The following is a 24,586-nucleotide window of genomic DNA, read 5'->3' as shown; positions in this document are numbered from 1 at the left end:
TGGCTTCCATTTCCTTTAATTCTGCCCTCTGTCTGAATGTCAAACAGGAACAGGAAACTCACACCGATCAAAGGTGTCAGGGGTAGACAGGTGTCATATGATTAACGATACACTTCAAATGGATACAGCACTCTGGATGGATCACAAATATGCCACAAGCCTGTCACTCATGCAATCTGGCTTTTATAAGGTTTGGTTTTCCATTCAGATTGTTGTTTTGATTGCCCGGAAGTGCTACATTAAGCATGATAAAGGCCAGGCCATGCATTTTCCAGGCTCTTCAAAGCAGAGTTGATTATGTATGGGGGACAGAGAAACTGTGGTGAATAAAGAGTCAAAAGCTGACGAGGCTTTGAAGCAGTGAATGGTGAGGAAGTGATTTAGTTGTATGCAACAGCAGAGGCTGCTGTAATTTTCTCTTTCCGACTTCCTACTCCTCCTCACATCAACAAAGCGGTAGGACAGCATGCAAAGAAAGTGTGTGTGTGTGTGTGTGTGTGTGTTTGTGTGTACCTACAAGGTACAAAAATTATCACATGGTGTCTAATGTATTTCTCCTTTCATCTAAAATGCCTGATTGTTCCATTGTACCTTCACTTAAATGCCAGTAAGAACTGGTGAGTATTTCTTTTGAATTATATTAAAATGAATACAATGAAATTTACAATACAATGAGAATTGATACATGAAATTACACTAAATCTTGTTACAGTGCAAGCTCAGTAGAGGGCCGGGAGAAGAAAAAAAACAAGCTTCTATTTGATGTTTGCAGAGCAGCCTTATGAATGTGTGTCTCATATATGTGTGTGAAGGGATGTTACATGTCTGATGTAGCTTATGCTAATTTGGACACATGTGTTTGCTGTTGCGGTATGTGTTTGTATGTGCAAACGTCGTGTGTGCACACACGCGCTGACAGATTGTTTTGTGTCCAAATGCCAGGTTAATGAATGAGGTCTTCAGTAGTGGCAGTCAGCAGGTGCCCTTGGCCATATTCACAGGAGACTGAGTGAGAAGAGGCCGGCCCAACAAGCAGGAAAAGAGAACATTGCTTCAGCGTCATTTGTTTCCATTAATGTTAAAAAAAGCCCTCTCCAAATCCTTCTCTTCGATATTTGCAAAACATGAGGGCAGAGCAATATTGTGAGCACTACATAGTGAACATATTATCAGATTCTGCATGGCTCCCCCACACACAAATGCTCGTACTACAGGAAGCCTCAAGAATACATTCCTCGTCACGACTAGGAGCCCTTGAAGGGACACACACACACACACACACACACACACACACACACACACACACACACACACACACACACAGGCTGCCTCTAAATCACACTTCCTCTGCTGGCCTCTGAGAAAGAGATAAATAGAAAAAAAATGTGATTAAAGGAAACTCCAGGAGCAAGAAAGAAACTATTTGAATGTGTATGCTGCATGTGTGTGTGTGTGTGTGTGTGTGTGTCTGTGTGTGTATGCTGCATGTGTGTGTGTGTGTGTGTGTGTGTGTGTGTGTGTGTGTGTGTGTGTGTGTGTGATGGTGGATGGTCTTTGACCCTTTCAGGCATTGATGGATGGTTGAGAATATTTGAGATGCCTCTCGGAAAACCCCGGGCAGAACACAGAGAGACATCAGAAGAGCTAATACCTCTGTTCTCTATCCTGAATACTGTATGATTCTCCTGTATGTGCGTGCACAGCGCATGAATTTAAATCAGTGGTACCAGAGATGGCTTGGAGAGGGAATATGTATTGTTTGTCTGGCATTGCAGCAAGAGGAGAGATTATGAAACAGTTTGTCTGATTAAGTATTCATCGTTTCCTGGCTGCATGCAGGACATGGTGAAAGCAAATCTGCATTAAATGTGTGTCCTTTTCTGAGTCGGTGTTTAATATTTCACACATATCCGTGCTTGAGTGTGTGTCTATGTGCATATGTGCACAAGAAAATAAAAAGAGGAGGTGGCTATATGAACAGGAAAAAAGTGTAGTAACGCATGCGTCAGAGGGTTAGGAACAGATAAATCTACTGTTGATTTCCGTCAATCGTTACTTTCAACTCATCTCAATTCAACATCAAATTTTTTTTATTTTGGTGCTTATTTCGTAACCCTGCTTTGCAGAGGCTATGTATATTTCTTCTGACAAATATGTTTTGATAGACACGTACAAAGTGCAGGACTCCAGAGCACAGGGCTAGCATCCTGAGTTGCGCATGTGGTTAAGTTTAGGCAAGATTGTGGTTTAAGTCAACTGTTAATGAAACCAGTTTCTCAAGCTTCAACTCACTTTTATCTTGATGAGACATATGGGCTTTTCGTGTCTAAACCAACCACTTGCAAGAGTGAAGGTAGGGGGGAAATGAACAGTGACCTTTGCAAATATGTTAAAAGAGACTTAGCATTGTACATCTGTAACATTGTTGGACTTGTGATGGGCAGTTTGAAAACAATTCTAAATAGATGCAGAAGTATCGTCCACGCATTCATCTTCCTTGTAAAAACATGGCTCTTACATTACCTACAATGCAACGTCAGGGTTTCCAAGCATCCTGGAAAACAGTTGACCAATTCTACAATCATTGAAAACACATGGAAAATGAAAGAACAAATCAATTGTCCTAGAAAATCTTGTGTTGAGTGGGAAAATTATTTTAACATTCTCCTATTTTCTTTTAGCTGAGAATGACCTACAAGGCTATATAGCTCTTCATCACCATGACCTTACCCTTTGTTTGTGGACGACACTGTTTAGATCTTAGCTTTACATTTAGGCCAACGCCATCTTGATTACTGCTGTCACCATTTTGTGTTCTTGCATAAGAAGTGTCACACTAGGATAGAGTTAGGTACAACTGAACACTGAGTAAGACATTATTCGGTAACCAAGAAGGTTGTAATTAAATTTAATGAACTGCAAACACACTGTGAAAGTGTCAAAGTTGTAAAGCGAAAACACGGACAACTGAATATATGTTGCCAGAGGTAGCAACCTTACAATCTCAAGCCAATCTCGAAAGCATTCCCTGCTATAAGTGTTAACATTTTGGATCTGGGAAGTCCCAACTGTTTACTCATCTCATCAACTTGCTAAATTCAGTTGGTCATTGTTTCAAAGTGGAAGTTTTTGTTTTGGGGCCATTGCTAACAACAGAAAACTACATTCAGGCTGTTTTTCACTGCTTGTTAGTCACTATCAGTGCAGGTAGAATGAAAAACACACACACACTCACTTTAATACACACACTGATACAAAAAGCCCCCGGGTGTAAAATAATCACAGCATCTATTTAAACAAGTGGACTTCCTCAGAGGGGATGAAGTTATATATAATTGATGGCTTGCAGTGGGAACAGATTCATTCATCCTCTCCTTTCTATTCAGAATTCAGCGTGCGGCAGTGTTCAATACCTCAGACTGCTCTTCTTCATCACTCTTAAATTACTCCTCGCTGGAGCATGCACACACATGGTGGTTTGTAATCCTGAAATAGTTAAATCATAAGAACCTATATGGACATCAATATTCAGTTCATGGGGGAAAAGGGGGCTTTCTACACAGGATTTATTAAGATATAGGATCTGATTGAAAGACATTGTTGGAAAGGGACTCAGGCTTGAATTGCGTTGTAGATCAACCACGTAACAGCTTATAAAAACATGATATCACACAACAATAATAAGAAACACAAGTAAACACAACCGAAGGGCCTTCAAATGAGAAATAAAAACACAAACCTGATCCTGACCTTTAAAAATAATTATATTTCCTTTTGGGCAAGTAACATTGGAAAAGAAAAACAAAGAAAAACCCATTAATTATCACTTTATTATCACTTTATTAATTATCACTTTATTATCGCATCTGATTGCATCTGTTTAAGACAGCAGTGTCACAGCAGGGATACGTCTGAATTAGTTTTAAAAAGTCAGAATTGGGATCTCAATACGTACATAACATCAATTTGCTGACAAAACTATATTGTATCTTGGGGAAAAAAAGAGTTAACAAGATAGCAAGGTGTATAATTTATTTCACTTAGTAATTTCTAATTCTTTGAATACATAAATACTATTTCATCTGGCTGAATAATAGGTCTGGCAATTTCAGATAGTGTCATTTTCAAACATTGACATTTTCAGGAGACAATTATATTTACAAACCTAATATTTCAATTTACATTTGTTTGTTATATAGTACTGCAAAAGGAGATGACACATTTCAAATATGTGAACTTGGCCTTTGTTTTGTGTTCTTTCATTGTTTCATTTCAAGCAGCAGCAAATAGCGATATTCAGTGAATACAAATGAGTGTATTATTCCCAAATCGAATGGAAATCTAATCTTGCACGAAGTCTGCTGGTTGTGTCAATATTCATATTTCTACTTTACCCATAACAGTGTTTTAAGAGCGTGCATCTGTCAGCATGGTTTGGAGTTATTCTGCCCCCTAGTGACCAAAAATAAACTAACACAGCTTTAACTAAATGGTGAAACCAACCAGACCATGGTGTTTGAACAAACTTTAAAAAAAGAAACCTGCATGATAATTTGATGATTGATTTTTTTCTTAAGGACTTATAATACAAACTAATTGACTGCTGGAGGCATGTGATACTGTCTGAAATGATCTTCATCAGGGAGGATGAGAAAGAGAAAACACAAATGAGGCCCGAGGAAGATCTTACTGATCGAAACGTTGCCTTAAAAAAAAAAAGAGAAAAAGGAAAAAATAAAGTATTTATTTGGTGTGCAGACCTCCTGTGTGCCCTGACGTTAAGTATACACTTGGTCCCTCTTCCGAAGTAATGATGTCACGCGCACTCACCACATAGGTATTTTTTGGGAGAGATGGTTTCAAACAGACACACACACACACACACACTTTCCTCGGTTCCTCCCCCCCCCCCCCTTCCTCTGCTCTTGTATAGACGTCGCCGGAAGCCTCCAGACGTTTTCATTGGCCGCGGCGGTGAGCGAGGAGGAGGAGAGACTGACGGACTGGCACGAATTCCTCAGCGCTCCTCAAATTTCTTGTACGGACCTCTTGCTCGCCTCCGCCCCGACAAAAACACCCAGACCAGCACCTCTCCTCCTCCGAGCACATATCCGAGCCGAGCTGCTTTTACAAAATAATGGTAACGTAGTGCGTGAAAAGTAGCATTCTCCTCAAGTTTTCCGCTGATGTGTGAAAAAACGGATGGAAATGTTAAACTCTTACTTTTTCCTTTCTCGTGTCCAGATGTTGCGAAGTGTCGCTGCGCTCCTTCTGCTGGCCGTGGCTGTCTCTAACGCGGAGGTAAGTTTAGCTAAAACGGCTTTATCTTTTACTATGACAATGTATTCATAGGGTTCAAATGGGTACCAAACGATGCCTTGCATCTGTATTAAACGCTTTTCCGCACCAAACTGTCCCTCTGGAGTAACATTAACACATCAGCTTTGTTCACAAAGCTAGACGAGCTAGAACACATCTGGAAAAGGGTTTGAGTCAGTCCATTATCCGACAAAACACGTCACTGTGGGGGAAATCTGGCATTTGCAGCTGACTGTGCTGCGCCTGGCTTGTTAGAGTATTTATCTTATTAAGGAGAACCAATTATGCCGTTATTGGAGCCACTCATGCGCAATGATGAGCTCCATTGTGGAGAAAAAACAGGCTAAACCAAATTGCCAAATGGACAGTTTCTTTCAATAGGGACACCATTCTTAATCCTAAAAACGATGCATGTATGGCAGTTTGAGTATTTTCTGACTGTTACCTGAAACAAACACTCACATTTTGCATTCTGTTGGACCACACACTCCTCCTATAGTCTCATTTCCTTTTTTTCCTGTGTGTGGAGTTTTTCAGTTCACACAGCAGAAGCTGCCATAAGAGGACTGAAGAGTGACAGACAGCTGTGAAAAGAAAAGAAGGGAGGGCTAGTGTTTGTGTATATCTTACAGGCCCTCACCATCAATATTGTAGGACGCTTGGGTGCTAAACGCTCCGCCGACCGCCAGCTGCTCTAATGGCACACAGACACCGTGTTTGGGTGGCCAGTGAGGGAGCGTGTGTGTTGGTCTGTGTACACTCTGGGGTTGTGATTGTGCTCAAGAGTTGTCAGAATACTCACCTTATGGGTCTCACACTGCAGCGCCAAGTAGTTCCTATATACCTCTGAGTAAAAACAGAGATAATGTGCTGTTAGATTAGCTGGCCTGACTGCGCAGAGGGATGAACCCCTTCGATCTTTAACTCTCAGTGAGAGAGTCAATGAGCGTATCCCCCAAAATGCCAATTCTGTGAAGAAATAGAAACACACACACACACTCGCGCCAGGTGGTGGTTGACGGGCTTAACCTCAGGGAACACAGCTGTTGAACACCTGGCTTTGTGTTGACTCCTCTGTTGACCTGCACAACAGTTGCATGCTGAGGAAACAAACAAAAGGGGAAAAGCTGTAGCCTAATTAGAGGATAGATTTTCTTTCAAGCAGCTTCGCCAAATGCGAAACACATGACAAACCAATTGTCCGCTGCCTAGCCCTATCCTTACAGCTTCACGCAGATGCCCATTAGTGTCACGACAGCCATGACATCACTCATAGCCTGACGTGCCGGCCACCCCCCCCCATCCACTGACCTTCCACTGCTTACCCTACCCTTGCTCTCTGGCTGGAAAATGTGCCATTGTGTGCGCCTTTATTGGATTCGCAGACGTGATATGTGAGGTATGTCACGGTGAAGACGGAGCACACAGCCGGAGTCTGTTGAGTGCACCCACGAAGTTAATGGGGAGGAATTAGAAAGGCATCTATTCTCCAAAGGTAATTACCCTGATAATATGTGGCCCTTTGACTGGCCGTGGGAAGGGCCTGATCTGGCATTCCAGTGTGCCGTCTAAAGGAGGTCAACAAGTCGGAGCAAAGCTGTATCTGATGAGCCGGCAGGGTGTGCATTAAGGTTATGTATAGATGAGGGGATGTGTGTTAGGTTTACTCCATTAAAGAGCTGGAAAGACTGATGAAAACAGGATTCTTTGTGTGGGAACTGATGTGTCTATTTTCTGCCGTGACTGTCGGGTATTAAACCTGGACACTAACCCCTGATTCATTACGAAGGAGAATGCCCGTGTGCTTCCTGAGGTGAGAAATTGCAGCATTTGATGACAAGCAACTTAGAGATGTAGTGCGGTTGGATTCGGGGTCAGGGCTGTGTGTAAAACTGTGTGTGTGTGTGTGTGTGTGTGTGTGTGTGTGTGTGTGTGTGTGTGCGTGCGTGCGTGCGTGTGTCTGCAGGCAGGAATTGAGATATGCATCTTGTGAGTAAAATGTTGATGCTTTACTCAAACACACTGGGAGGTTGATATGCAAATGAGGTCGAGATGCAGGCGCAGTAAAAGTCTTAAGAGTTTCCAGCCTTGGGGGACATGTGAGCACACACTTGCATAAAAAACAGAGAGAGTTGTTTATATTTCTGTTTTTATGGCATGCAGTGTTGTTGTTTTATCCTCCGTCATCCGCCGTGGCAGGGTGGAATGACACAGTGGTTAATTTAGTTATCTGCAGCGGCGCTAGCTGCTGAAAAACATACAATCAAGAGGAAGTCAGCCCAACAAGGCAGCCAGACAAGCTCTTCTCTCTCTCATGGTCCGAGAATTGAGAGGATTATGATAACAAGTTGAAGAGAAGAAGAAGAAGAAGAAGAAGAAGAAGAAGAAGAAGAAGAAGCTGGTTCTCTCGTGGAGGCCCTGGATCTGTAGCTGACTCTGATTGAGCCACAGCCTCTCTTGCACCTCGCCATGTTGCCATGTTGATGCCTGTTCTCCCTCAATCAAGGTGGGCTAAAAATATCTGCCCAGGTGGAGGGAACATGAGCATGAGGGGACGCTGTGTCCTCTGTCTGTATCAGCCTGCTCTAATTACTGTAGCCCAACATCCAGTCATAGATCCTGCACAGGGAATGTTGAGGGCGCTGAGACAGAGCGATGTAAAGCAGAAAGGAGATGGAGCCACAGTCATGCAATTATAACAGGGGAGATTGGGGGGTGAGGTAAGACTTGTGTAGTGAGACAAAAAGAGGGGGGGTGTACTGTGTCTCATGTCCCTGCAGTGTGTTCTCTTCACTCTTGGCTTGGCTTAAAAGGAGTCCTCATTTAGCTTACCAGCAGTACTGGTGTCTTATCATTACCGGCACTCTGTACTCAGAGGCACTACACACATGAATTAACGCACACTCAAATGACAAAGAGCAGCACAAAAGTCTACTCAAGGGGTTTGTGAGTGAGACATGATGAATATGTAACATATACCATCTTTGTACTAATAGTTAAACATAGATATAGGTGGCAAGGCTTGAATCAGTTCAGTAACTCTGAATGCAGCTTATAAAGGGTGACGGATTCCAATTATTTTCCTCTTTGTTGCTCGCGGTCCAACGCAATAAATTAACATCAGTGTGTGACGTGTTGAATAATTGACACACCGTTTTTCTTCAGTTCAAAACAGTTTTCTAATACGATAAAAAAAAGAGCTCATAGTACACATTTGCTTTCACCAGAGATGGTTCTGTATCCAGCGGCCCGTGTAGACGGCGCACCTTGAGATCAGGCCCTGCATTTAAAATGCAGTTTGCTTGGTGAAAACGGGGTCACTGTGGGATGAGTGATTAACTGGCTGGCATTGTTCTTTCCAAATGTCACAGCTCAGTTTTTCTACCATTAACCAGAAAGCCTTGACAACTGCTACAGCTTAGAAGTGTGTCACTTACACAGTTTTTAACTGTGGTTTGAAGTGGTTTACGACGTAACAAATGAAATGTTCTTGTGACGGTTCTATTACACAACCCGACATTTACAACAAACAACTAGATTACATCTGATATACTGTCTGCGTTCAGGAGTGATTTTAATAATTGGGTATATCAGTTTCACTAATCGTTTTAGCTCTGATTGAGCTCTTTTTTCTGATTTTTCTATCATGTGTTTATTTGTCAAAGTGGAACCAGGCACCAAGTTTTCTATGAATTATGGGTACAAATATGATATGAATAGTGGGAGTTTATGAGACCTGGTCTGTGTCCCAGATTAAGTTGCATGGATGTATCATTCCCCGTTTAAGCTTTAGATCTCAGAACAGATTTTAAATGGCCGCACACACTGACTTACATCCTGCAGTCTGTAAATTGGCCTTTTTCGTCTGCAGACATTTTCCAGCCCTTAGCCCCAATACTGGCCTCAAAGAGGGCAGGGAATCTACTCATTCCCTTTCCCTAAGCCTCGCATGGACCCTCCCTGTCTCCCTCCCTTCCTCTCTCCTTTCCTGGCAGCGGAAAAGAATGCCCAGAACAGAGCAGGGGTGGGTGAGAGGGGAGGGGAAGGTGACCAAGTGGACGGAGAGAAAAAGATAGTGAAAGGAAAATGAGGCATGCACCAAGAATAAGAGTGACACGGAAGATAATTAACAAACAAACACAATCGGTGCTTTGTGCAGAAAGAGATGACCTGAGAGAAAGGTTGCTGTTGAGAGGTTTTGATGGATAAAGGTGAGGTGGTTCTACATGCGATTGTTCCGTGTCAGGTGGTAGAAAAAGGGAACATTTTTGTCCCAGCAGTGTGACAACAGAGTTCACAGGGGAGGGGAGGTTGGGGGGGTGGTGCTGACTTCATAGCATTTTATGTTCTCCGCTGACATTTTAACTGCTAGCAGATGTGGCTCTGCCCAGAACACGGCTTCTTTCCTGCCTTTCTTTAGAGTCTCTCTTTCTCTCACATTTTCTGTGTTTTCTGTCTCTCTCTCCTTTCTTTCTGTCTCTTTCTGTGCATCTTTCTTCCTTTTCGTTTCGTCCCGTTGTTTCTTTCAGGGTGTAGCTGTAAATTTCAGCCCTTGAACAACGGGGCCTCTGGGTGTAAAATAAGAGGCTGCAGACTGGGGTGATATCATCCTGTCCGTTGGTGCATTCCTTTGACACTGAATAAGAAACAGGGCGAAGAATAACATGCCAATCTGTGTAAACTGGTCGTTACCAAAAGTCCCTTTTGTTTCTGCAGGTTTAATCTCAGACCTGGGCCCACTAGGAGTGTTTGAGACCACCCGTAGAGCTCATACAAAGAGCTCATATCTTTATTACACCCTCTAATTTGACTTACATTGGCCTCATTATTCCAAGGAAACAGCCAGTTCCAGCCTCAGCTCATTGATATATAAATCCATGAAATACTAAGCATGATTGCCAGCTCAAAGGAAACATGTAGATGTAGGTTGAAAAAGTGCTTTTGTATGCCTGCTCTCAAGAGGCTGTCAAGTAGAGAAAGGAATGAGACTGAATCTGATTTGATATGCATGTGCAAAGATATAGTTGAATAGATTCAAAAGTACGAAATGCTAGAGATTTGAGAATGGAGGCACTTTAATTATTGAGGGCACATGCTATAACTTTCTGTAGTGATTCGAAAGCGGAGCCGATGGCAGTCCTGTTATGTTTCTCCCCCGTGCGATGGATTTAGCCACAAGCTCGAATACACTCAAACGGTTTCAGAGCCAGCGTGCAGTATAAGAGCAAGAGTGGTCATTCTCCTTTTGACTGTGCTCCACTTCTCTTCTCGTAAGGCCTGGTTAGAGGGAAAGAGAAGCAAGAAAGTGCAGACGGAGACGAGCTGTTCGGTTCGAGCCCTCCCTGTCCTCTCATCGCTCCTGGCATGAACCCACATCTCATGGAGCTGAGGAGCGCTGGAAAGTCTAGGGCTGGAGAGACAACACATGGGGAGAGCAGGGGAAATGCCGGAGAGGGGGGGGGCAGGGGCACCTCTCTGACCTAGATACTGAGGAGATTTTGGTTCAAGACGAACTGTGTCGGACCCCGGCTGAGGCCAAACAAAGCCCAGGAATGTGCACCTCCTAACTCCTGATTCTGTCTCTCATCTATGCCCTTCGCCTTCCGTCTTCTTTTTCCGCCTCCGTTATTTCACCTCGTTGTAATTTAAAAGCTTGCTTGTAAACAGTAGGTCGCATTTTAAGGCTGTTAGAGAGAAGTCGCCTTGCTGTGCGTGCATTTGTCTGTCCATCTGTCAGTCCGAGACTACCTGTTGTGATAATGAAGTACACGATGTAGAGAATGGAGTCATTGTAGGTCAGAAACAAACAATATTTCTGCTTTCAGTCACATTAAGTCTCACACTCTTTACTCCTTAAAAGTCTTCAAAGAGTACTTTAAAAGAAGTAGTTCCTTTAGAACTGCAACTTGTTGTTTTTATTCTTTAGTTTTTGTATGATGCCTTTGAACGTGTACCTTTGTACAGAGCCACGTTTGCGGCTTCCCCCTGTTTCCAGTCTTTATGCTACGCTAAGCTAACCTGCTGCCAGCTGGAGCTTCATATTTACTACATGAGAGCGGAATCGATCTTCTCTTCACTCCAGACAAGGCAGTGAATAATTGTGACCTAATAATCTCCCAGTAGCTGAACTATTCCTCTCATGCTTTCACATGAAAGGGTTCAGTATTACAACTTGTATTTTTTGCTGAATATTAATGTCAGCTAAAACAATATCTAAATTGAGACATCTTGATGCCTTCAGGACACAGTTGGGAGCTTTAATGCCTGTCTTGACTTGACTCCCTAATCTGCTCATGTCAGCATCATTGTTTTAATTTCTGACGAGTTCTGAAATGTAATTTCTTTGATTAATAACTGTGAGTTTCGGGGGGTAAGTAACTTATCAATTTTAATTGTAAAACATTTTTTATTATTCTAGCAGCATTTTATTTCCAGTATAAAATATGAATTTTGTTTGACAGTTACAAATCTGAGGGAGAATCAGGTCTGAGAATAGAAACTGAGCCTTTTTTCCAGGATTAGTGACCAGAATGAATGAAAACTGTATTACTCATCCATATTCTTGCACCCTTCTGGGACAATTTGTACATTAATATTTCAAATTGTCAGATAGCATAATATTTTATTCATAAAACACACACCAGACCTTAGGGGGAAAAGGAACATGTTTTGTCAAACGTTTGTATCTTTTACGCTTAGGTACCAGCTTACAGATACATCTAGCTCCATCCAAAAAATACATCACAAAAGCCCAGCAATGATTAATATCTTTATGAAGCTTATTATATTCTGTAATTGTTTAAATTCTGTCATTGAGAGGCCGATGAAAGTCAAGCTGAACCACCCATCACCTTTTGGTCATGTGGTACAATTCAACAGCACCAAAAAGTACAACCTCCACACTGAGCATATAGCGCTGAATCATCTCTGTCACGCGGTCTTGAGAAAAGCTCAATATGAACAGCATTTATTGCTGTGTCTGTTGTATTGGATTGCATTAAATGAAGCTCTGTGTGCCCAATAAACCGATCAAGCTGATTAAACTGATCTTGATCGCTACAGAAAGTCATATTGTTGTATAATTCATTAACAGAAAGGTTAAATGCAGTATTCAACGCATTCATTTTTTAAAGTAATGCCCATTATGCTCTTTGTCACTGTAGGAACATATCAATGCCAGGGTGTTTACAATCTGTAAATCAATGTTTTCTATGTTAATGCGGGGCATGGTGCATTGTGGGAAGGGATTCACAGTGGCTCCCATAGGAGAGAGGCATTGATTTGCCTGCTTAATCAATGGAGCATCACCGAGATACACCCGCACACACACATACACAAGCGCGTGCACAAAACACACAGTTATGGGCGGATAGGCTCCATTACTCATACTGTTGTGTGTATGGGGAGATGCACAAAGACATGCGGATAGATGTTAATGTGATTTTCATGTGTTGGTGGGTGCAGGATTAGCCTTGCTGCTGTTGTACTGCCTTTGCCCTTGTCAGCAGTGGAGAAGGAAAATGCTTTTTAATTCTTTAACTAAAGCGAGAATACATTGCCCTTTAAACTCCATTCTGTCTCAGCATGGAGCCATTCAACACGTGGCAGGGGAGAGATTGACTTCAGAGCGCCCACAACCGCCGCCTCATTTCCTGTCTCTTCCCCATGTACCTCTTTCTTAATAGTCAGACTTTCTGCACATAGCTTCCTCATACTCTTCTTCCTCTCCCTGCTCACCTATTCTCCTCCTCTGACTTCCATCTCGCTCTGCAAAGTTAGTCTCGGATCACTGACACGTCTCTTGCAGCCGTAGAAGGGCATGGCGCTGAGAATAAGATGACAAGACAGAGAGGAGAAATAAAAGTACACTAGACCTGAATCGAGAGGCACCATGCCGAGATAGGACTCAGTTATGCACTTAGTGTTTTGATAAATATCACTTCAATCTTTTAATCTTCTTAAAACCTCTAAATATTTTTCACCCCCTGACAAAAAGACAAAAACAGAAGAAAAAAAATGGAAGAAAAAGGGCAAGGAGTCGAGGAAAATGAGCTGTGAAATGTATGCAATCTGTTTTATGCTCGAGGCAGCTTTCTGTATGAGCGCCTCTGCTTAATCTGTTATGATTCACCAGTCACTTATCAGAGCTCCGGCTCCCGTGATCGGTTTTAAATGGGAGAGAAGGAAAATGTGGCGTCTTTTGTTGGCGTAATGAAAAATTGATGCCATTTAAGAAGGACACCCGCAGCGGGTTTGTTTGTTTTCATTTTTGACAATATCTGTTCTCATGGTGATTGGGTTAATGAGTGTGTTTACATGCGTCCCAGCATCCCAGTCACTGTGGGGTTTGCGTAAAGTCCTGGTCATATTTCTGCATGTAAGCATCACCGTCATCATCTTGATTTCTGAAACTTGAATAAACCCATATCTTAGTTTTGAGACACCTGAATAGGTGTTACTGTGATAGAACTGGGATACTGTAGTTTTTAACACCTTATCCAGTTCTGGGAACTGTGTGCAGGACTGCTCTCAACTTCCAAACTCTCAATTCTTAAACTGGTAATCTTAAAGGAAGACTTTGACATTTTTCGTTAATGCAGTGATTCGCTTTCTTGCCAAGAGTTAGATGAGAAGATTGATACCGCTCATGACTGTATACTAAATATGAAGCACACCAGCAGCCGGTTAGCTGAACTTAGCTTAGCATAAAGACGAAACTTAAATCACTGGCTGTGTCTGAAATCACTACATAGTCCACTACATATAACCACTAATGTATCAGCTTGGCCAATTTCTTAGTCTAGCTCTAGGAATGCGTTAGAATCATGTGTACACGAGATACATTTTCTTTATGGTTCCATGTAAACTGCAAATCACGAATAACGATCAAAAACAGGTTCAGTCTCAAAAACAGGACACTATGTCTATGTAACTGTTCTCAATGATGACGCATGTCTGCACACTCCTGTCCATGGCAACAATGAAATCCATGCAGGCATGATTAATGACCACATAACGCAGCCTCCCTTCCCTGGTTTGTTGAAGGTTGGTTGGATGACATTAGCGTCACTTTGTCCGTTGTTTTGTACAGTGTGTGTCAATCATGAATTCTGAACAGTGGGCTCCGCTGTGATCTCATTATGAGGCTTGGTTCCATTTGCCTCTTTTGATTGACACCTCTGTGATCTTGCCACAACAGGAGCCTGTACATGCTCTCACCATAGCAACAATCCACTTGAATCAGCTGAAAAAAAAAGAGCCTTGTGCCTCTCTGTTCATCAGCTAAATGTCAGGGATCCTCTGCTGTTTCTACTCGGAGAGAGATGGACTGACAGAGCTCTACATATATACTAGATTAATCTAAGCATCCTATATCCATTATTCATGTTCTCATCTGAGGTTTCTGCAGGTTTCAACAGGCTTCTAGCACATCTGTGTCTAACAAACTGAATTGTCCAACATGCTCAAAGTCACGGGGATTGCTTTGAAGATTTTCCGTGACCTCAACCTTGGAGTGCAAGCGTGTGCGTGTCTTTATAGGATGCATAGAAATGAACCAAACCCCTACAATCCCTCTCCTCTCACCACTTTAAAGCTGCTACACTGCGATGCTTGCATGTGACTAGCTCCCCTCTCACTGCATCCATCTTGTTATTTTCTATCATTAGTGAGCTTATAAGTGTTCGGGTCACAAGAATGCAGTCTCAGTTTAACCTACATACCAGACTTTGGACTCACAAACACACGCAGCGGCTTGGAGGCCAGCTCACGTGCACTCACGCACAGAGGGCCAACTTTCTGTCTCCCTCTTACAGGAAACAGCAGCTTAATTAAGGAGGAGGAGGGGAGTCTGGAGCATGGGAAGGGGCCCAAAGGAAAACACAGCTCAGACTCCAGATGTGGAAACACCATGTACACACGCACACATAACACACACAGATAGGGAAAGGAGGAGGTAATGAGGGTCATAAAGCCGCTCTCGGAGCTCCGCTTGGCGTGTTGTGATTGGTTGGTTTGTAGCACCAGTGAACTCATTTTCTGGCAAGTCGAGTCCTGAGGCGACATTCTTCAACAAAGACAAAGAAACAAAGGCAGATGTCAACAAGTAAAAATGAGACTGACTAAATGTTCTCGACAATAACAGTTTAACTGGCACTGAAATAATAGAAACATTAGATTTTGTTTGTTTTGAGCCAACAGGTTGGTTGTAGTTCTGTTTGCCTGCATGCTTCACATTCTGTCTTCAGTCTTTCACACAGAAGGCCGTTGTAAACACCCTGTTTTAATTAGCAGCATTGCGTGGTGTTATCCACGCTGAAGACATCGGCTTTTCAGTGGAGAACGGTCAACGTCTGGTCATCATTGACATGGCAACTACTGGCAAACATAACTGGCTCTTGAGAGACCAAAAGGGCTTAGACTAAAATATGAAGAGGGATAAGGCAGTTACCAGGATGCATAACAATCTAAATGTGTTAATTGAACAAAAGAAATGTTAATCAAAATACACAATAACAGGTAATCCTGCCGATTGAGATATTTTTTCAGGATATCTTAATCATGCTGCTCAGGAATATTAGGACTTTGCATGAGGAGTGAATGTGTTTCAAGTGCCCACAAAGTTATTATTGCCATTTTAATTCATAATTTCAGGCAGCGTCACCAAGAGGGGAAATGCCATCAAACTTTGCAGGATGGCTCAGATTAAATTTGTCTGAAATCAAACAATGTGTCCAAGAAATAGTGGAATATATTGAGGAAGAATATCTTTTGATTGATATTTGTTCAGCAATTGTTTTTAAATGTCACAGTTCAGGAGTCATTAGAGAGCAGTTCTTTATAAATGACACCAAAAAACTAGGTTAATCGTTCGTCTTGTGCCCTCGGCCTAACCCTCCACTACATTTATTTGAAGTCTGTAGAGTTATTTTTGAGATATTTGTGGAAGTGCTTTAAGACAGTGCATCTTCATTTTGGATTATCATCAGGGGGCAGATTCTATACTGTCTCCCTAGATCTGTGACAGAGGAGAAACTTTGATTAAACATGGTTTAATATGAAAGTATAATACTTAGGATTTAAATCCAATTGCAAATTTGTGTCTGGTCTGTGTTTTAAAATCTGGTCAGCACCTCCTCAGGGCCGTTAAATATGTATGTTACAGTAATAGGGCAACAGCGCCACCCTGTGGGTGAAATCTGTAGAAAACCAATGTTATTTCTGAAGTGCCAACAATTGGTTTCATTTCTTTCAGGAGCTGCAGAGCAAGAGCAAAGTGTGTGCCAATGTGTTCTGTGGGGCCGGCAGAGAGTGCACTGTCACAGAGAAAGGGGAGCCCAGCTGTCTGTGTATAGAGGTGAGTGTTGGGTGAGTGGCTCACCAAGGGACATCACTTCCATACAAGAAAGGAGTGTGAATGTAGAGAATTAAAAAATAAATACTGAATTGACTGTGCTTGAGAGTGAGATTTGATTTTTCTGCCCCTCTCTTTCCAGAGCTGTAAGCCCCACAAGAGGTCAGTGTGTGGCAGCAATAGTAAGACTTACAGGAATCACTGTGAGCTCCACAGAGATGCTTGTCTGACTGGCTTGAAGATCCAGGTGGCCCACGATGGACACTGCTTCGGTACGAGCAGCAGCAGCAGCACAAGGCACCATTACACAAAATGTGAAAGTCTCACCACAGGGTCCACTAGCTGTTGAGGAGCCTCCCATTGCATCTCACAATATTCCTCAGCAGATGGAGTTGGCCAGTGAATGTGGACAGTGAGCTGTCAAGTTTATTAACCCAACATGAATTTCTACTGGCCCGAAAATGTGACACAACCATTTTTCATCAGACCACACTTTGTTAAGTATCGGACCCTTCAAATGGGATGGAATTTGGCTCAGCTGTCAGATGCTAAAAGTGCTGATAATACTGAATATACTTAATAAAAATAATAAGCGTGTGATCCCTGAACTATATATATATACGTATATATATATATATATCAATGAAACTGATATGAGAGGTGAACAGGTTGATAGTCAGCCATCTAAGGCCACCCACACGTCACTGCACACTCCTGGCCTTGACGTATTTGTTAATGCATCTAATATAAGCATCTTATCTTCTGTGGACTTTCACTGCTCATACTTGTCGCACTGGGACTGAGTCCCAGCTGAGCTGAACATTGATCAGCGCTGTGGCAGAAAAGGTATTCGTGGAAAGAAGTTATGTCACACTCTCCTCTTTGCAGACCTTTGGCCAAGTGCTCAGAGCCAGTTTATCGCGAATCATCTCAATCAAATTAATGCTGTTCAATTGATTTGTTTTTATTTTTTGCTTCAAATGTGATGTTCTTTCTCTCTTGTTTAATAACCTTTAGAGAAGAAACCAGAACAGTCCGCTGCCAGCCCAGGTGAGTTTTTGTGTGTGTGATATATGTATTTTTTATGTATATTATGTGACTTTATTTTATGATTTTTTATGATCCGTTATAAAGGACATAGACTTACTGACATATGCACAAAAGGACAGGGATCAATCGTGATATCGTTTACAAGATCGTTTTTACCCTTTGGATTATTCAGTAATGCTGTTGACCTATAGAAATGCTTTCACCCCGGCAGTGGTTTGCTATGCTGCTGACCGTAATGAGCTGAGGGGTCGTGTGATCCAGTGGCTGCAGACTGAGGTTGTCCCAGACGGCTGGTTTGTCAAAGGATCCAACTTCTCCGACATCCTGCTCAAGTACTTTAAGGTTGGCTTCTTTTCTCTGGACAGAACTGAATAGACCCTCGTCTCAATTAGTGCACACACTTGCTCATAGACATTCTTTGTACAGAGTATCCCAGGTTAGTTACCCGTTTATGGGCCTCCTGCAACCCCCCTGATCCTAAAAGCCACTCCAGACTGTGTCTAATTATTCATGTGATAAATACTATGATGTTGTGTGAATGGCTGTCTGTCTCTATATGTCCAGGGTGTACCTCTCGCCCAATGTGAGTTAGGATTGGCCCTAGCCACCCTCAACCCTGTAAAAGGATGAGTGGTTACAGATAATGGATGCATGGATAAAGATGCATGCCAAAAATGATGATATGAATAGAATATTTCATGCTCCAACACCCATTGCTGCTCCAGCCCCATTTATTTTATATTACAACAGAAGTACAGGCTGTAAGTGGAGGCAGTACTTGGGATGCTTATGCAAATCTGATTTCACTTAATTTCACAACATTATTGTCATGCAAATTGGTCTGCCCTTGGTATATTTTGTGGCAGTGATGGCAAATTTACTGGTAGCCTAGACCGACCTGTCTATCAGAAACACCCACGAAGATTTTTTTTCCCGGTACACACATGACCCACATGATCACAATACAGAGTGACCCCTGAAGATATAATGTTTGTATGAAATGCCAGTCCTATTGTTCATAAGAGTTAACTGTGCCTCTACCACTTCTCTGTGATTCTGTAGTCCTACGACAATGGCGATGCTCAGCTGGACTCCTCAGAGCTGCTCAAATTCATCCAGCAAAATGATTCGGTTGTGGAGTTGCAGTCCTACGCTGACCAGGAGAGCAACAAGCTGCTCAGGTCAGTGTGTTTGTCAGTTTGCATGCTTACAGGACAGGATGCAAATAGCTATCCTTTGCTACCCTTTCCTTCAAACTCTGTAAACATTTTGTTCTGTGGCAACGCTTGCACACACAGATTGATATCTGTTTGCTGCTGTGCTATTTTAAGCAACACAGCAAGTCATTGAACTAGTGCAAACTTTACTGAAGGCCTCTTGTGGGAGCCTGCACTGGCAAAAACACCTAAGTTATTATCATTTCTTCTGTATGCTTATTTCCTCTGCAATGTCCTGTTGTCACCGTATGAGGCGATGATGTTTATTAAGTGTTTGCATGTTTATCTGTGCTTCCCAGGAGCCTGTGTGTCGATGCGCTCATTGAGCTCTCTGATGAGAACGCTGACTGGAAGCTGAGCTTTGATGAGTTCCTCAACTGCCTGAAGCCTGGCTTCAATCCACCAGAGAAGAGTGAGCTTAAAGTGACACATTGACATAAGATATAGTAGATATAGTGTATGGATGCACTGACATAAACTCAGTCAGGCAGTCCCGACACCCAGCAAACTGGAAATGAGCCTCAAATTGCATTTCTGAATAGTTTGAGATACAGTCAGAGTTTTTGGATCGTCACGGCAGTCTGCTCAGTCATGTGACGCCAGTATATCTGGGGATAAAGTTCACTGGAAGCAGAGTCACGGAAATAAAAAAAAAACATCTGCAACGGAGCACTGAACCCTGGAGCTTTACCAGACTCAAGTAAACACAGACATGTGTGGTTAACTTTGTGCGTTTGTATTCAGAAATTCCAGGTTTACCACTGATACAAGGTTCTTGGATTGTGGAATTCATGCCGTTTAGGCCTGAAAGAGAATGATACACATCTTAAAATGTTTTGGAAATGTCTTGAATGTATTTATTTATTCTCCGTCACACTTATGGCTGAGTGGCAACTCTGAGCACTTGCCAGCACTTTTCTGCCAGAAAACACTATATGGACACTCTGCTTAAGTTGCTTCACGTGGGTGTGTGGACAGATTTGCTGACTTTTGATTAGTAAGCTAAAACTTGCCAAAGGCATGTAAAATGAAGCTACTGGATGAATGATGCGGCACTTTGAAATGCTGACAAGCCTTGGTCATGGAAATTGATTAGTGTAATGCTGTTTTTCTTATCCTTCTTCTACAGTCTATTATCTGTGGTTCCTTCTGAATAGTTTTCCCTGTGTCTCTCTGCAGAATGTGCCTTGGAGGATGAGACATATGAGGACGGAGCAGAGACCCAGGTAGAGTGTAACCGCTGTGTTTGTGCATGCGGCAACTGGGTCTGCACTGCTATGACCTGCACTGGTGAGTTGAAATACTGGAGATTATCTTCATGCTATTTGTATTTATTTATTTATAGTCACTCACTCAGACATTACGACGAATGCCCTGTGGCCATTTTCTGACTATTTTGTTATCTGTCCAGACAAAACGGCAGCTGTGGATGAGACAGAAGATACTGGGGCAGAGATGACTGAGGAGGAGTGGAACCTCCGTGTGGCTGAGCTCAACAAGCACCAGGTCTGTCTCTGCAATCTGAAAACACGTGTGAACAAGCAAAACATGTAATGCACTCATCATTAATGTCAACATAAATCAGAATCAGAAATACATCCCAGAAATACTCTGCAGAACAGGACAAATCCACTGGACAGCTTTTAAAGTGCATTTCAAAGCTCCTGCTCACTGCCCTCTGCTCATAAGGTTCCATCTGGTTAGAAGGTCCCTGAAATACCACCGACATGAGCCAAGTGTCGGCTTTTAGATTCCTTCGGGATATAACCGTCATTACTTGCAATGTGTTTCTGGACAAGGAGCATTTGAGTGAAACTGCTCAACCAGCACAAAACAATACACAGAGGAATTGGTGGGTGTACATTTTTATGTGACTGACCAGCCTAACATATCTCAGTGAGCCAGGGCACGAGCAGCCTTATGACTCCCTGCTCAAAAAGGGAAACAGTAAATCAAAGGTGGGAACTAAAGACATGTTTTCTAAATTAGGTCGATTAATCTATGAAATGGCCATGGATATGAAATAGAAGGCAGATGGCAGGAAGACATTTATTATAGATTGTAGAAGATGTGTGGACGATTCAGAATCGTCATTGCAGTCCTAAAGGGGAGCTCCGCCGACTTTACACAATAAAGTCTCTTTACGGGTCTTGGGGAGTAACCTACTACTGAATATGTTAAACAAGTTGTATAAAGCCTGTGAAATCTGACCGAGATCTCTGAAGATTACAAGTTAGAAAGTGAAAGAAATCTGGGGATGCAGAGTTATAAATAAGTGAGTTTACCAGAGCTCTCTGGCCCGCTCCTCATTTCTGCTTGTGGCCAGCCACTCGAAGCTAGGTTAGCCACTACTAGCTTATCACACCTGAATCTCAGACTGAACTGACGGTGGTCGAGGCGAGTTGAATTGTGGGTAATGTTAGCACCAGGTTTTTACAGGTAAGGATATGGAATAAAAAAAGACGCTACCTCTGGTTTAGCTGTGTCAATATTGATAGGTATTTTTAACTGTCCATTGTGAGTCTGCATATTATAGGAGCGCAGTGCTAAATGTGTGATGTAGAAAATAATTAATTGCATAGCCTATTCTGAGGAAGAACAATGATAGAAACACTTGGCTACAGAAATGTCTGAAAAATAACTTGGTATTAGAACACAATGGAATATTGCTGCCAACAACAAAAGAAATAAGGTCTGGAACCTCCCCAGACAACAAATAAAGATGGTCGCCGTTCTAGTCCCTCTCTAGACAAAGAACAGGGATCTAGAACCTCTCCAGCCCAAGAGTGAAGCTCTAGAACCGACTTCTAAAACCTGTCCTGACACCTTTCTGGAACCTCTACATTCAGAATATTTTTTGTGGCATGTCTACTCTTGTGTGTATATGTGCTTGCTTATATGTGTGAATGAGAGCATGAGGCTCACAAGGTAGGACTAGGGCTCTGGCTTGAGGCCATGGCTGAGTCAGCATGGTCATGTACCCTGTACTCCAGAAGGGCAGCTTTTAATGCCATTGTAAACACAATGTGGCTCTGTGGGTACAAGTTTGGTGTGACCAGGTGTGCGCTAAATTCAGTCATAAGGACCTTGCTTCCTTGCTTTAGTCGTATTCAAGGGATATGCGTTCTTTCAAATATGTTAATCAACAAAACAACACAAAAGCTTACAGATATATGTACTCACATCATTAAATATTCAGCGGTAAATTATACACTCACTTTTCTGTCAACTTTTTTAACAGGAAACAGTTCAGAAGATGAAGAGCAGCACGAAGGAGGCCTAAATAAGGACGCAATAAACGAGAGGATGCACGTCATCACCCTTCCTCCATACTTGATTTACCTTTGCGGCCATGTGTTGTCATTCGACTGACTTTTTTTTTTATGTTTCTCTGCTACGTATGTTAATTATTATACATTTTCTACAATGTTTATGTGTTTGTGTTGATGTTTGTTAGATTCAGGGGCTATCAAAGAGTATTATAGGATTCCCTTGTGTTAAGTACTGTCATATTTGATTGTAGTACTGCGCCTCTACACTAGCCCTGGGGCTATTTCTACTACAATCTTTATAGTTTTTACAGTTATTATGAAACAAAACCTGTCAAGTTGTCACTGTGTTGGGATATGGAAGTCGTTGTTTGAAAAGGTAACAAAGTAAGGCACTAGGAGAATCCACCTGTTGAAATGAGGGAGCTGTCGGAGTACAGAGATAGCTGACTACTTGACACCTGGTGCAGCGTGTTTCTCCACACCCTCATATGTGCCTTATAGGCACAGGAGCTTGGTTAAAGAAGCTGGGACAAGAGAGTAAAGCTACAAGTGATTTTGATTTTGATGCCATTTAGAACTGCCACAGTAGGCCACTACTTGACCAATGCACTTCTCTTTCTTTCTCTCTATAGTTTCTTAGGCTTTAGTTTAGCACAAGCCTGAATTTTGTTTGTATCTTCGTAATAATTATGCCGCAAAATAGTTTGCTTCTATGTAAAGTATGTTATAGGCTCGAGTTTGAACTCATCGTGTTCCCATGTTATGCTCAGGCAAGTCTCTCTGGTGCTTTTTCGGTTAAACGTGTGTCAAAGACATAGCGGTCCAGCTTTCAGTGTGGAGCAGCACGACTGCATCCAGCAGAGACCTGATCTTTGAATATAGCATGATGAAAAAACTGAAACCAAAGTCTTGATGAAGTGTTTGAATGATGAACAAAAATCCTCCAGGGAAAACATTACTCTGGACCCAGCAACAACACTATACCTGTGCTTTCAAAATCATCTTAACAGAAGGACTAGCCTCACTGTCAGCTGAAGTAGTGTAGACGCATCAATAACTGGGTGCATATAAGTTAAGTGTGCTTGTGCGTGATTGTGTGTGTGATGCTGAGAGTAGTTTGGTTGGTTGAATGTGTTTATTTGTTAAAATCCTGTATCTTATTTAGGAGGATTGACAATACAAATCAGTGCCTTAGACCTGCAAAAAGTATAGGTCTCTACCTTTGCCTGCACGAAGGCTTTTATGCCACGTGGCATTGAAAGAGTGAGTGTGCTTTGCTGACGTTTAGCAGTAAACTAGTGCTTTGTGACTGTTTCTCTGATATTTGTCCGTGTGAAAGTTGCATTACTAGGTCCAATCTAACTCTTTATATTCCACTAAAAGTGCAGTGACTGTAAGGAATATGTATTACGCCAATAAAGCCCATTCACCACAACACGGCTTTGTCACTTTGTACTGTATGTGTGTGTGTGTGTGTGTGTGTGTGTGTGTGTGTGTGTGTGTGATTTATCTGCCAAATTACAACTTTAGACATTGAAGAAGTTTCTTTTGAAGTATAATGAGCAACTGACTGAGATAGTAGTCTGAATTAGAAAGTATACATCAAGTTATTCCTTCCTCTAATGAATACAAAGTGTAGGGAACCCCGTTAGACTCTTTTGACTTTAAGAATTAAATCTTGTTTTTTTATTACCTATGAGACAAGCCCCTGAGTGAATGCAATGAGTTTCTCTCACTAATACATCATTAAAATGAATTGTCTTTGTTTTAACAAACTCATTGAGATGTATTTATATTTCCTTGCTTTTTTTAAACTGATGTTTTGGCTCTTTTGCTGTGTTATTTATGATTTTTCTTAATTTGACATTGTGCTAAATCCTTTGCACAGTGAATCACTTTGACATTTTGTTTAGAAAAAGTGCTAAATAGCTATAGCTATACATACTTAATCTATTGGGCTTGACATTGTAAGAGTATAATGTGAAGTCCATTGGCACAATGCAGTTCTCTTTATACATCCATGGGAACAACACTGCAGTGTTTAAGCTGGTCCGGGTGGCAGATCACATTTTCCAAACACTGTTTAGTCATTTTAACAATCCCACTGCTGTTGAACAAAATCATCATATAACTTAGGATTGAACTGAACACATTTGGTTTCACAAGTAAACAAGTTTATATAACTTGTTATGTTGAACACATTTGGTTTCATAAAAATATTCTTAGGATCATGTGTTCTGCCAAAAGGTTATCTTGACCCAAACGAAGTCATGAGAGCATGACATAGTGAAGAGACCAGCTGTGCTTTGTTTGTGGTTCAACCGACTGGTTTGATTGGATCAAACTATCACAAGGACAGATACAGAAAAACATTC

At 41.9% G+C, this 24,586-nt stretch overlaps 1 protein-coding gene across 1 annotated transcript; it reads left to right on the top strand.

The window, feature by feature from the left end:
- The first annotated feature begins 4,978 nt into the window (after positions 1 to 4,978).
- On the top strand, positions 4,979 to 23,646 carry LOC116395492 (follistatin-related protein 1). Its single transcript, XM_031869429.1, has 11 exons — positions 4,979 to 5,140; positions 5,245 to 5,301; positions 16,574 to 16,675; positions 16,815 to 16,944; positions 17,690 to 17,722; positions 17,934 to 18,064; positions 18,785 to 18,903; positions 19,239 to 19,351; positions 20,119 to 20,229; positions 20,351 to 20,445; positions 22,181 to 23,646. Exons 1-11 carry the CDS (start codon positions 5,138 to 5,140, stop codon positions 22,220 to 22,222), a joined length of 936 nt encoding a protein of 311 aa, XP_031725289.1. The 5' UTR covers positions 4,979 to 5,137; the 3' UTR covers positions 22,223 to 23,646.
- The last annotated feature ends 940 nt before the right edge of the window (positions 23,647 to 24,586 follow it).

Source organism: Anarrhichthys ocellatus, unplaced genomic scaffold, assembly GCF_004355925.1.
Source record: "Anarrhichthys ocellatus isolate YVR2014 unplaced genomic scaffold, GSC_Weel_1.0 scaffold47, whole genome shotgun sequence".
NCBI classification, from domain to species: Eukaryota; Metazoa; Chordata; class Actinopteri; order Perciformes; family Anarhichadidae; genus Anarrhichthys; species Anarrhichthys ocellatus.
Note: the sequence above shows the minus strand (reverse complement) of the source record. Positions and strands in the feature narration are given on the sequence as shown.